This window comes from Balaenoptera borealis, assembly GCF_965194805.1.
Source record: "Balaenoptera borealis genome assembly, chromosome: X".
Classification (NCBI taxonomy): Eukaryota; Metazoa; Chordata; class Mammalia; order Artiodactyla; family Balaenopteridae; genus Balaenoptera; species Balaenoptera borealis.
Window position 1 is genome coordinate 112,539,265 of NC_138881.1, and position 13,368 is coordinate 112,552,632.

General features: G+C 42.4%; 1 protein-coding gene across 1 annotated transcript in view; it reads left to right on the top strand.

Annotated features, from left to right (window-relative positions):
• HPRT1 (hypoxanthine phosphoribosyltransferase 1) overlaps positions 1-2,540 on the top strand; it is a 33,180-nt gene extending 30,640 nt beyond the window's left edge. The window contains exons 7-9 of the mRNA XM_082377988.1: positions 1,038-1,084; positions 1,233-1,309; positions 1,826-2,540. Coding sequence (XP_082234114.1) covers positions 1,038-1,084; positions 1,233-1,309; positions 1,826-1,873 — 172 coding nt within the window. The 3' untranslated portion in view covers positions 1,874-2,540. The remainder of the gene's footprint in view (positions 1-1,037; positions 1,085-1,232; positions 1,310-1,825) is intronic.
• The last annotated feature ends 10,828 nt before the right edge of the window (positions 2,541-13,368 follow it).

Below are 13,368 nucleotides of genomic sequence, written 5' to 3' on the forward strand. Positions count from 1 at the left end.
GGGTTTTGCTGTGATTGGTTTGTTATTTTCTTTCTAAATGGAACCCGAGTCCAAGTGTGTCCTCTAATTACTGGAAGGAGAATCTCAAGGGACTTGCCTGGACTATGGGCCCTTGGGGGCTAAGGCTTAGGCCAGTGCTCTCAACTCGGGCTGCACACTGGTATCATCTGAGAGTTTAAAAAACAAAACATCACCTACATCTGTGTCCCATCCCCAGCGATTCTGATGTAATTAGTGAGGGGTATGGCCTGGGTATCTGAGTTTTGTTATATATTTTTTAAGGTTCCCACGTGATTCCAATGTGCAGCTAAGGTTGAGAATCACTTTAGGTCCTTTCCAGCCCTTTTAATATACTTATCTAGGAAGTTATGAAATCTTAAGTTTTATTGGGACTGCCCTTATCATTTGTAAAGGCTTTCAGAGCACCATTACAGGTTTTTTAATGGCTGAAAAATTTCAGCAGGCAGCACTTGGATTATGAAATTAGCTTTCGTTAGAGTTGACGCATCCTACCTGCAGCTTCTGCTCTCAAAAACAAATACTAGCTCCTTTAGCGTGCTAGTTCTTTTTTAGGCGAATATTCCTCTTTGTAAGCTATTTACTAAAAGTCTTGAAAGGTGATGCTCACCTCTCCCACACCATTTGTGGCTTAGGGATTGTTTTCCAGGGATTTTGGACTGAAAGCCTTTACTTGTCATCTTTGCTCGTTGGCATTCCCCACCTGTTCATCCTCCCCAAGTAGCTGCCCTTTGATGGGCGTGTGGGTAGTCAGGGGGCAGCTCTCAGAACAGTCCATCGTGTTCCAGGTGAAGATCAGTCAAGGGCCTCATCTGTAGTGTGAACTCATTGCTACCCCTGCCCAGGGAGCCCTGTGATTTAGCTCTCTCCATTTCATAGTGTTTCTTTGGGTTTGTTAAGACTGACCATACATAGTATTGTAAACTGCACATGAAGCCGTGCTGCAGAACGTGAATGTTCTCTTTTGTAATGCCCTGCAGTGTCTCCGTGTGTCACATGTCACATCTTATAATTAACAGCTTGCTGGTGAAAAGGACCCCGCGAAGTGTTGGATATAGACCAGACTGTAAGTGAAATACTTTTTGTCAATCATTTAACCAGCTTTAACCCAACAAGTTTTATATGAAATGGCTTAGAGTCACTTTAGAGAATGTTTGCACGTATTAGATTTGGAAGTGATGTTTTCTGTATCTAAATGATGTGATTCTTTTTAGTTGTTGGATTTGAAATTCCAGACAAGTTTGTTGTAGGATATGCCCTTGACTATAATGAATACTTCAGGGATTTGAATGTAAGTAATGCTTCTTTTCCTCATTCTCATTTTTCAGAACCCATATAAAAATTTATAAAAGGGAAGAATTGTTTTCTCTTTCCAGCACCTCATAATTTGAACAGACTGATGGTTCCCATTAGTCACATAAAGCTGTAGTCAAGTACAGACGTCCTTAAAGCTGGAACTTGGCCAGGCTAGGGTAACACTTCTTGCTGGCTAAACAGTTGAACAGGTTTAATATACAGTAACTGTCCCATTATTATTTCAGATGATAGATGTGCTCATAAGTAAGCGAGAAATGAACTAGGTTAAGTCTTTTAATTCACTCTCCTTCAAATACCCACCACCTCCTCTGGAAGCAGGAGTGCCAAGAACGCGTTTGTGAACGCGGGTGAGGAAGATGAGGAAGGCCGTTTGTTTTGTAAAAACCCCTGCAGCAGAATACTGTTCATAGAAGACATGCCAAGTACTGTTCTCGCCTTTCACTTCACAGTATACTTTTCTAATGTGAATCTCTGGATTTTTATTTTATAGCATGTTTGTGTCATTAGCGAAACTGGAAAAGCAAAATACAAAGCCTAAGATGAGAGTTCAAGTTGAGTTTGGAAACATCTGGAGTCCCATTGAAGTCACCAGGAAAATTATCAGATGTTCTAGTTCTGTGGCCAGCTGCTTAGTAGAGCTTATTGCATGTATCTTCTAAGAATTTTATCCGTTTTGTATTTTAGAAAGGTCAGTTGCTGCATTCCCGAACTCTTTATTTGCACTATGAGCCTATAGACTATCAGTTCCCTTTGGGTGGATTGTTGTTTGACTTGTGAATGAAAAATCTCTTAAACCACACCACTATTGAATGAAAATATTGAAATTGTATCTGTAAGAAACATTGAAAGAGGAGAATATATTAGTTTTCTAATTGGTATTTTAATTTTTATATATTCAGGAAAGAACAGAAGTGATTGAATATTGTTAGTTATACCACTGTGTGTTTAGAAAAGAAGCAGTCAGTTTCATATCAGTGACAGCATTTAGAGGTATCGTTATGTTGGATAAACCATATGTCCTGGAGTTATTTTAGTAGGTTTCAGTAGTATTAACTGTATTTTCCCGCTTGTTCAGATTATTTCTGGCGAATCTTTGTCAACAGTTCCTTTTAAATACAGGTAAATAAGTTCTAAAAACCTACCACTTTTTGAAGTCTTCAATGTAAAAATCCTTAAAATAAAGGCTGTCTCTTTAAAAGAAACTATGCATACCTGTTATTTCTCTACAAATTAACCTAGTGTAGTTTTCTGTTGGTTACCTTTTCCTTGTCTGTTAAATTTTAGTAGCTAGTTTAATTGTAATCTTTACCAAGCACAGCAAATAATGATTATCTGGTAGAATGGGTTGGTGGAGCTAGTGAGATTCTTACCTACTTCAGAGACCTCAGATTTTAGACACGTGGTATATAGTTTATTACATTTTCCGATGCTAAAATAACATGGCTCTCTCTTGGAATTCTGTTAAATTGCTTCGATCGCAACCTCACTTGCAGTTCAGCAGTTTTTCATACATACACTGTTACCTTCTTTGGGTAGAGAATACTCTATCGACTAAAGAACAACAACAAAACCTTTTGTTTTCTGGGAGCAGGAAGAAAAGTTTTAAGCCAAAACTCTTCCTTGCTTCTCTGCTCCAGGTAAGGTATGAACTAGTAACCTTGCAGGCCATCCAGCTATATTTATGCCTTAAAAAGTTTGCTGTAATTCCCAGCAGCAGAACAGGGAACTTTAAATGATACTAAATAATAATTTGTTATAGTCCTAGAACTTCCTAGTTTACAAAAAGTTTCACTTTTGTCATCTCATTTGATCTTCGTGACCTCTGAGGCCGAGGTGGGCGTTACCCCGTGTGCGTGTAGTGTCCTCAGCACGCCACCTCACTGGGCTCTCCGGGGCCGCCCTACTCACCACTGCGCCCTGCCTCCGACTGCGGACCCTCCTCACCCTCCTCTTTTCAGTTGCACTTGCCACCTTCTCTTAGGTCGAACCGTATGAAATTACCATTTTTGTAGGTCAATATAGTTGGCAGCTGGCAATTTTGAGTGGTATAATCTAATAACATGCAGTATAATTTACATTTGTATTTGTTGCTCACTGTTTGTCTCTTCCTCTCATGTCCTCTAGAATGTACGCTCCATATAAGGAGGGCAAGAATTTCTTCATTTCATTGTAGTATAGAGGGAAGGGAGGAGGGGCATGATAAGGGGAGGAGATTAAGAGGTTCAAACTACTATGTATAAAATAAAGGAGGGCAGGAATTTCTATCTGTCTTGTTCACTGAGGTGTATACCTAGTGCCTCAAAGATAGTAGCAGCTCAGATGGTGGCTGTTGAATGAATGAATAGCTAAGAGTTCTGGGTTAGACTGTCCTGACCATTGCTTATTAGCTATGTGACATTGAGTTACTTAACTTTGGAACCTGTTTTCTCAACTGATTCATGGGGATAATGCTGTCTCCTTCACAGGCTTCCTGTAAGGATTCATTATATGGGAAAGTACGGGTGCAACACGACAGCGGCCTGGGGCTTAGCAAGTGCTCCATAAACATAAGTCGCTGCTGAGAAAAATGAATGTTTCGAGAAGATAGGTGCATGGCTAGTAAGTGTCAGGGATTAAACCAAGATCGGTCTGATTGTTGGTACAATATCATGAAGAAGCTGAACTGTTTCCCCTTCTGACTTGTGCAGACTCTTTAGTTTGTGGTTCTGTTTTAGCTGGTTGACAGACCCAGCAAGAAACCCAGGTAACAGCCAGGAAGGAAAGGCCTGCTGAAGCTCACACACTTTGAAGAATATTGTGCAGACAGACTTGACTTAACCTGCTTTTGGGGCATACAGTTCTAACAATTTTATTTCTTTAACCAATTTTCAACAGATCAGATATAGTCCGTTTATAAGGGAGGGGAGGGGAGATACTGACAGGAATAGCAGTAATTTGTAGGATAGCAGTCTGTCAAGGTAGAGGAAAAGTATTCAAAAGAAAAAAGCTGTAGCCTTCTGGGGCCGTGTAGTCATTGAGGATTGGCGCAAATGGTCATAAACGTCACACTCCAGTAATCCCTCAGGGCTGCTCTTTCATTACAACCCCTTACAATAGGGATGTTCATAAGGAAAGGAAAATGAAATTTCATTTGCTTGATTTTAGGAGCTAGGGCAACATGGACCCTGTTTTAGGAGTATTACCATCCAGGGGAATGTTGGTGCTTAAAGAAGAAGCAAACCTTAGCAACCTGGAAAATTCATGTGTCAAACCCTTCATATGTTCCCATTTTGTGAATGCTTAGAATATTGTATGTATTATACCTGTAAATATAGTTAGGTCCCCATTTTAATTCCATGTATAAAAGATTTATAGATAACCTGGGCTACTGCCTTAATTCTTTAGCTTGGAAAGTTAATCAATTAATGTCCTTCCCTGCATTTGAGATCCTAGAAATACACTGAGCATCCGCTCTGTGCTAGGTGCTGGGGAAGATGGGCAAGGTTCCTGGTTTCGTGAAGATTTCATTCTAGTTGGGGAAAGGGGCAGTAAACAAAATAATTTCCAATAGTGGCAGGTTGTAAAGGACCTAAAACAGCAATGTGCCGGGGACTGGGGGATGAGGGGTGGGTGCCATATGTTAGATAAGGCGGCCAGGGAAGGTCATGGTTGAACTGCGATTGAATGGGAGAGAAACCAGCCGCATGAAGCATTGGAGTAGAAAGTTCTCATGGTAGGAACAGCAAATGCAAAAGGCACTGAGATGGTGACAAGCCATCTGAGGTGTTGGAGGGAGAGAAGGAAGGCCAGAGTGTCTGCGAGCAAGGAGAGGGGCAGGCCCTGAGACTGGAGAGGAAGGCCAGGGCCAGACCATGGACCACCTACCTGGTAGGCGGTGACCAGGAGGGTGGATTTTCTGCATTCCACAGACGGAAGGCACTTCAGTGTTTTTAAGTAGATAGTGATAAGGTTTTATTTGCGTTTTTAAAGGCACAAGAACCTCTAAGAGCTGTTCTGAAAGTGGGTGCAGAGGATTTAGGAATAAAACTGGCAAAGCCAGCATAATACCTACTATTTAATAGGTTTAATATGTGTCAGATGCTGTGCTACAGTGCTTTATATACATTATTTTTATCTATTGTAAGCACATTTCACAGAGGAGACAGTCTCAGGTTCAGTTGTCAAATTCGTGGAGGGAAGGCTGCCGTGGACAGATGGGTCATCATTTCTTCCCTGGATTATGGCCATAGCAGCTTCCATTCTTGTCCCCCTTCCCCCTGACCGACACACACACAGTCTCTCAACGCAGCAGCCTAAGTGATCCTAATTAAAATATTAGGTTGAGTCACTCTTGGGCTCAAATCCCTCTTGTGGCTCCCAGTTTCCGAGTAAAAGCCAAACTCCTACAAGGGTGGATAATCTACTCTTCCCCACCTCGCTGCATGACAAGCACCCTTCGCCAGAGCGCTCGGACGCCGCTGCGCCCTACTTCCGTGCTCGCCCCTCTCGCTCAGCCCCTGCACTGCAGTTTGGGTCATCTTTTTTTCATTCTTGTGTGTGTGTTTTGTTTTTATTTTCTTTCTCTGCATGATGATCTTTAAAAAAAATATAAATCAGATTACAGTTGGCCCTTGAATAACATGATGTTGACCTGCGCGGGCCACTTATACACAGATGTATTGAATATTACAATAAATACCCACGGCGCTACATGCTCTGCCGTGGGTTGAATCTGCGCACTTGGAACTAACAAGTTCTACACAGATTTTTGACTACTCCCCTGACCCCCGTGTTGTTCAAGGGTCAACTGTATATCACTTGCCTCCGTAACACTTGAAAACTCAAGCTGTCCTCAGGCCTGCAAGCCCATGTGTAAACTAGCCTCTGCCTGCTGGTCTAACTTCATTTATCCTCTGCCTCCTGTCTCAGTTCACTTCACACGTGGTGTTCCTTCCGCCTATCACTCGGTTCCCCCAGATCAGCCGGTCTGGCTCACGTATCACCTTGGTGAACACTTCCCTGGTCTCCCTAATAGCCTCAAAGTCACTCTCCATTACATTACCTCTGTTATAGTTTCCTTGTTGTCCTTAGCTCTGTCAAGTGGTCAGGCAGTTCCTAAATGGCAACTACTGCCACAGCTGCTAGGTTGGACTCGCAACTCTGCCATCGATTCAGGTGCAGAGGAAACAAAGCCCAAGGCTGATGCAGAGAGTTTATTACTTAGCAGCATAGGCAAGATCAGCATTTTGTCCACTTGTTGCATCCCCAGTCCCACAGGATGATACCAAAACAGGGAAGACAGATGACACAAGTGGTGGATTGCCCTGTCTTGGAGGAGTCAGCTCCGTACTCCAACTAAGTGACTGTATAGCCCGCAGCTGTACCCTCAGTGGGGCGGCAAGGTTGGAAGCCCCACGCCTTTTGCAAACCAAGGAGGCGGACCAGAAACTGCCTCATGGCAGCCCCCACAAGATCGGGAGGTGGGTGACCAGTGGCCTCCCGACGGCTCCTCACATGGCTGTTTACCATGTTCCTGGGAGGGTCACAGGGCGTTCGTCTGAGACTTGGGTCAGACTGCAGTTGACCTTGTCCTCATGGCCTATGTGGGGACATGCATGGCAGAGCTGTTCCCTGACAAGCACCTTTATTTCTCTACTTATCAGCTGTCTCCCCCTAGTAGACCATCAGCTCCATGAGGACAGGACTGGGACAGTCTTGTTCACTGCTATATCCCAGACACCTACAAGAATGCCTGGCAAATTACAGTGCTCGATAAGTATTTGTTGAATAAATGATAGAACGTTAAAAAGCAAATAAAATATTTAAAAATTATATCTGAATTACCTAGAATGGGAAGCAAGACTTATTCTCAGGTTGAGCAAAACAAACAAACAAAAAACCCCAAAACCCTATTTATTATTAATCATTAATTGAATTATCACCATATGCAATGGAACCATACTAAGCACTTCTGAATCCTTATGATAACCCCTATGAGGTGGAGTGGGTTGTTTTAATCATCCCAATTTTACATATGAAGAAATGCAAGCCCGGAGAGGTTGCATAATTTGCCCAGGATCACACAGCAAGAAGTGGCAGATGAGGAATTCGAACCTAGGCAATCTTATTCCAGAACCTGGCTCTTAGTTCTTTGGCACTTAACCTTGGCGCCTACCTCTTATGTGGAAACTAATACACCGAGAGCATAGAGGAAAATATTAAGCTCATTGAAGGTAATAATTCCAAATGACTTGTACATTAAAGAGCTTTTTTGAGATCATAACTGATCTTTAAGAATGTAAACTGACTTCCTCTGGCACTGGGAAGCATTTTCAAAGATGATTACAGAGTTCCTCTAATGTGATCTTCAAGTTTTTCTGCTGGCTTATTTTATGATCCTGTGGGCAGCTTCAGACAGAATAACTTTCTGGCATGAAGGGTTGTGTGTGCTCTTTGCCATTTTGAAATGTGAATTTTATAGATACTTCACTTGAAAGAGTAATGATTTTTTAATTGTTTTTTCATTATTATTTGTAACTTCAAGCATTACCGATAAAAACTGTCAAATTAAGTTTCAAGTTTTCTCTTTATACAGCGTGAGTGTACTTCATAACGAGCTTCCCCATTATGATTCATGACTGAAGTGACTTTCAAACTTGGTAGCTTTTCAGTAGAACTTCTTTTCCTAACATTTTTTTTTCTTTCATTATGACAGTATTTGAGAGCTTTGAACATAAATCACAGGTTCATTTATATTGCACATGTTTCCCCCAGAACATTTGCCATGCACCTTCCCATTAGCCCCACCCCTTTTCAAGCACTTTCCTATTTCCTGGCACCATAGGACATTACGGGGTTCACCTTGGGTTTTCCCTGCCGCAGTCTGGAATCAGCCATTACTTCAAGGAGCCCTGGTTCCTTTATTGGACAATGGCGTTAGAAACAAAGATCTGAGTGCCAGGTGTGCTTATGACTGTTGGGGTGTCCTTGCTTCTAGGTCCTCCCAGTGGACAGAGCTAGGAAATATAAGCATGCATACTAACCCATGTACACACACATCTATATCTACTTCTGTATCTGGGCTAGAATGAATTCTGTGGTATGGATGAGAGTGGAGACATCGGTATGTTTATTTTCATAAGGCTATTGTCTCCATTCTCATCCCCACCACAGGAATCACCCTAGCCTTCCCCTTTTCCTTATTCGTAAACTTTTTTTCTTTGACAGTGAGAATGTGGCTTGATTCACTAGTTTGTTCGACCCTAGTATCATAAAGTAGTTACATATGTCTGTAACAGATTTATTAACTAGAGTCCAGTATTTGTGGACAGATCTTTGTCGTAAGCCTTACAGTATCCAATCAAAATGCTGTTTTCCAAAATGACTTTGTGTTATTCACCTGTAGAGCAATTTGATTCATTTGTTAGTGTTTATATTTCATGTAGGCCCCTGGCTCCCATATCCTAGTTATAATTACTTATTATGGCGAAACATAATGAGAGTCAGGGCTATACAAAAAAGTCTGCTCAGAGAGAGGTTGTTCCCTCCTCGTTCCTGCTGTCCTGTCCCCGTTACCCCTACTTTCCACTGCTTTTCCCTCCCACCCTGTGAGGGTCATCCTGCTTGTTGTTAATGGCAGTTACATGTTTACCGAGCGCTTACTGCATGTAGGCACTTTGCACGCATTGCTTCATTCCTGTTCACAACAACCCGCTGAGGTAGTAGGCACTCTTATTCCCCCCATTTTCTTAGATGAGGGAGCTGAGCCCCCAGAGAGTGGAAGGAACTTGTCCAAGGTGACATATGTGGAACATAATCAGTACTGAAAGAGGGATCTGTCTGACACCAGGGCTGGTGTTCAAACCACCCCTTTCTTTCTTTCTTTCTTTTTTAAAATTTTTATTTCTTTCTTTTTGGCCATGCCACACGGCTTGTGGGATCTTATCTCCCTGACCAGGGATCGAACCTGCACCCCCTGCATTGGAAGCATGGAGTCTTAACCACTGGATCACCAGGGAGGTCTCCAAACCACCCCTTTCTTAAAATTGTCTGGTCCCTCCTCAGTGTGGGTCTTCCTGAAGCTCAGCACTTCCGAAGTCACCTTTCCGAAGACATTCTGTTAATGATTGCAACCCTTGCTCTAGTTGGTCAGGTGTGGTTAAACAAGGTCCACAAGGGGCCACCTGGCCTTTGGTTGGAACTTAGGGGAAGATGCTGCCTTCAGTTGAATCTGCCCTCCCCTTTTTCAAAATGTGTTTACATATGTTACTTGTGAATTTGGAGACATAATTTCTTTAAAAGGTCACTAAGCCTTCATAGAGAACAACTGTCTGGGGTCACATAGGTTAAAGGAGCAACCACATTCGGCATTGTTGCTGTTCAACTCACTACAGTAAGTCCCCTACAGACGAATAAGTTCTGTTCCGAGAGCGTGTTCGTAAGTCCAATTTGTTCATAAGTCCAACAAAGTTAGCCTAGGTACCCAACTACCACAATCGGCTATATGGTACTGTACTGTAATAGGTTTATAATGCTTTTCATACAAATAATACATAAAAAACAAACAAAAAATTTAAAAAACATTTTAAATCTTACAGTACCTTGAAAAGTACAGTAGTTCAGTACAACAGCTGGCGCCTCTTGGCAGTACCAGCTACATCACCGCTGCTTTTATGCTTGCTCCAGACATCCTGGGCTTGAAATAAAGACACTGTACTATTGTACTCTATACAGTACAGTACAGTAAAGTACACAAAAGCACAACCACTTGTAAAGGATACACGTATGTGACAATGTACACCAGACACGTGAACTAACTTACGTGATTGGACATGCGAATGCATGTCCGCATCTTTGAAAGTTTGCAACTTGAAGGTTCGTATGTAGGGGACTTAGTGTAGAGTGTAGATTATTATGGGGCCTTCCTGTGTCTCAGGCTCTGTGCTAGGTGCTTTGGGGATAGAGATGAATGCAAATTGTCCCCGCCCTTGAGGGGCTTAAAGTCTAGTAGGGGAGAGGGATCAAGTGTACAAGCAATTCTAATGCAAGGCAAGTCTTCATTCAGTGCTAGAAGAGGGGGCACACCTGATGCGAGGAAATTCAAAGAAGAAACTCAGAACGGGGAGGGGGAGGCAGGAGGGCATTCTGGGGGAAGCTTCAGGGAGAAGCGATATTTGAAATGGGACTTGGGAGAATGGGAAAGGTTTGGACAGGTAGATATAGCGGAAAGAAGGCTGGGGGAAAAGGTTTCAGCCAAAACGTCTACTTGGGCAGAGGCATAGGGAAAAAAATTGCAGGGGAGTGTGGGAAATGGTGAGTAGTCTATTTTGGTTGCAGCAGAGAGGAAGCCAGATTGGAGTCATCTTAATGGCTTTTGTATCAGTTAGCATGTTCTAGGCTTCCAGTCATATTGCCTAGATCAAACTGGCTTAAACAATAAAGTTTATTGGCTACGTAACTGGGAAGTCCAGAGGTAGCTCAGGCCTGACCAGTTTGATCCACTGCTCCACTAGGATGCCAAGAACCCATGGGGTTTCCATTGGTCTACTCTGCTGTCCGTAGTGCCAGCTTCATCCTAAGTCCGGGCCTTCTTGTGGTCAGGAGAGGGGCTGCCAACAGTCATCTGAGTGCAGGCTTCCTCAAGAAAGGCTTTCTGTGCAACTCTCTTAAAAGTGGTGAAAAATCTCTCAAGTCTCACTAGCCAGAATGGGCTCAAATGTCCCATTTCTTAACCAGTAACTGGAAATTGGGGGTGGGATTGCCTTTTGCCCAATCAAGCCCACTTTTAGAGCTAAGATTACAGTTCATTTCCCTTGGAATATGTTGAACAAGATCAAGATTCAATGAAACAGGAAGAAGTCTGAAATTGGTGCTGGGGAGGCAACCAAAACCTCTATGGTCTCAAGTGCCAAGAAAGTGGAGTATTGTGCTTGTTAAGTGAAAAATTGGAGAACGTGGAAAAGTTTCTAGGTTTGATAAGCCAAAAATATTCCTGTGTTTCATTCAGTCTAAGATGCTATCAGTTGTTTGTCTACAGGATAAACAACCTGGTTTCTTTAACAAATACGTTGCAAAGAAAAAAGACATGAAGGAGAAATCTATAGATAAAGAGACTTAAAGAAATATTAATCAGGGAGACTTCCCTGGTGGCGCAGTGGTTAAGAATCCGCCTGCCAACGCAGGGGACACGGGTTCGATCATTGGTCCGGGAAGATCCCACATGCCGCAGAGCAACTAAGCCCGTGTGCCACAACTACAGAGCCCGCACACCACAACTAGAGAGCCTAGAGCCTGTGCTCCGCAACAAGAGAAGCCACTGCAGTGAGAAGCCCACGCACTGCAACGAAGAGTAGCCCCTGTTCGCCGCAACTAGAGAAAGCCCGCGCGCAGCAACGAAGACCCAATGCAGCCAAAAATAAATAAATTAAATAAATAAATTTATTAAAAAAAAAAAAAGAAATATCAACCAGGGAATTCCCTGGTGGTCAAGTGGTTAGGACTCGGTGCTTTCACTGCCAAGGGCTCGGGTTCAATCCCTGGTCGGGGAGCTAAGATCCCACAAGCCGTGCAGCGCAGCCAAGAAAAAAGAAAAAGACTGTTAAAAAAAATATATATATATATCAATCAATAGTGATGTATGGACCTTATCTGGATCCCAATTCAAGTAAACAAACTTTAAAATACACACACATTTACGATACTTATGAGACAATTGGAAATTTGAACAGATTTGAATATACATTGATATCAAGGAATTGTTGTGGTTTTTAAAATATGGAATAATATATTGTGGTTATGTGTTTAAAAAAGAGTCCTGTCTTTTAGAAATACATATTCAATTATTCAGGGATGGAAATGGCTTGATTGGAGTCGGGGGAAATAGGTGGGGTATGGCAGCAAGATTGGCCATGAGCGCATAATCACTGAAGCTGGGTGATCGGTCTGTGTGGAGTTCATGATCCTACCGTACCTTTTTATACGTTTGAAATTTTCCATAATAAAAGGGAGATTGGGATTGACATATATACACTAATATGTATAAAATAGATAACTAATAAGAACCTGCTGTATAAAAAATAAATAAATAAAATAAATCAAGGCAAAAAAAAAAAAAGAAAGGAGGTAAAACAAGATATCAGGATAAGCCTAATTGAGAAGGTGACATTTGCTGTGGAATGCTCCACATGTACAGGGTCCCTGCCACCATCTGGCATTAAAAATACTAAAAACATACTGTTTAGGGGCTATTGTGATAAAATAAAGATGGCCAAAAATTCTTTTCTAGTCCTCCCATTAAGAGGCAGAGAAAATTCCCCTCCCCTTGAATCTGGGCTGGCCTTGGAGACTTGCTTGAGCAGTAGACTACAGCAGAAGTGACATTCCAGACTTCTACAAAAAGTCATAAGAAGTCTTTTTTTTTTTAACATCTTTATTGGAGTATAATTGCTTTACAATGGTGTGTTAGTTTCTGCTTTATAACAAAGTGAATCAGTTATACATATACATATGTTCCCATATCTCTTTCCTCTTGCATCTCCCTCCCTCCCACCGTCCCTATCCCAGCCCTCTAGGTGATCACAAAGCACCGAGCTGATCTCCCTGTGCTATGCGGCTGCTTCCCACTAGCTATCTATTTTACGTTTGGTAGTCTATATATGTCCATGCCACTCTCTCACTTTGTCCCAGCTTACCCTTCCCCCTCCCCATATCCTCAAGTCCATTCTCTAGTTGGTCTGTGTCTTTATTCCCGTCTTACCACTAGGTTCTTCAGAACCATTTTTTTCCCCTTAGATTCCATATATATGTGTTAGCATACTGTATTTGTTTTTCTCTTTCTGACTTACATAAGAAGTCTTATAGCTTTGTTTGGCTTGCTTGGAACACTGAAAGTCCTGAGCTACCCTAGGAGAAGTCTGACTACCCAGAGTCAGTCATTCAGGAGGCTAGGCTCCAGTAAACAGTCCCAGCTGAACCCAGCCTTTTACCCATCCATCCCCGCCAAGCCTCCAAATTTATGCGGAGCCCATGTGGACCTTCCAGCCCAGCCCATCCGCT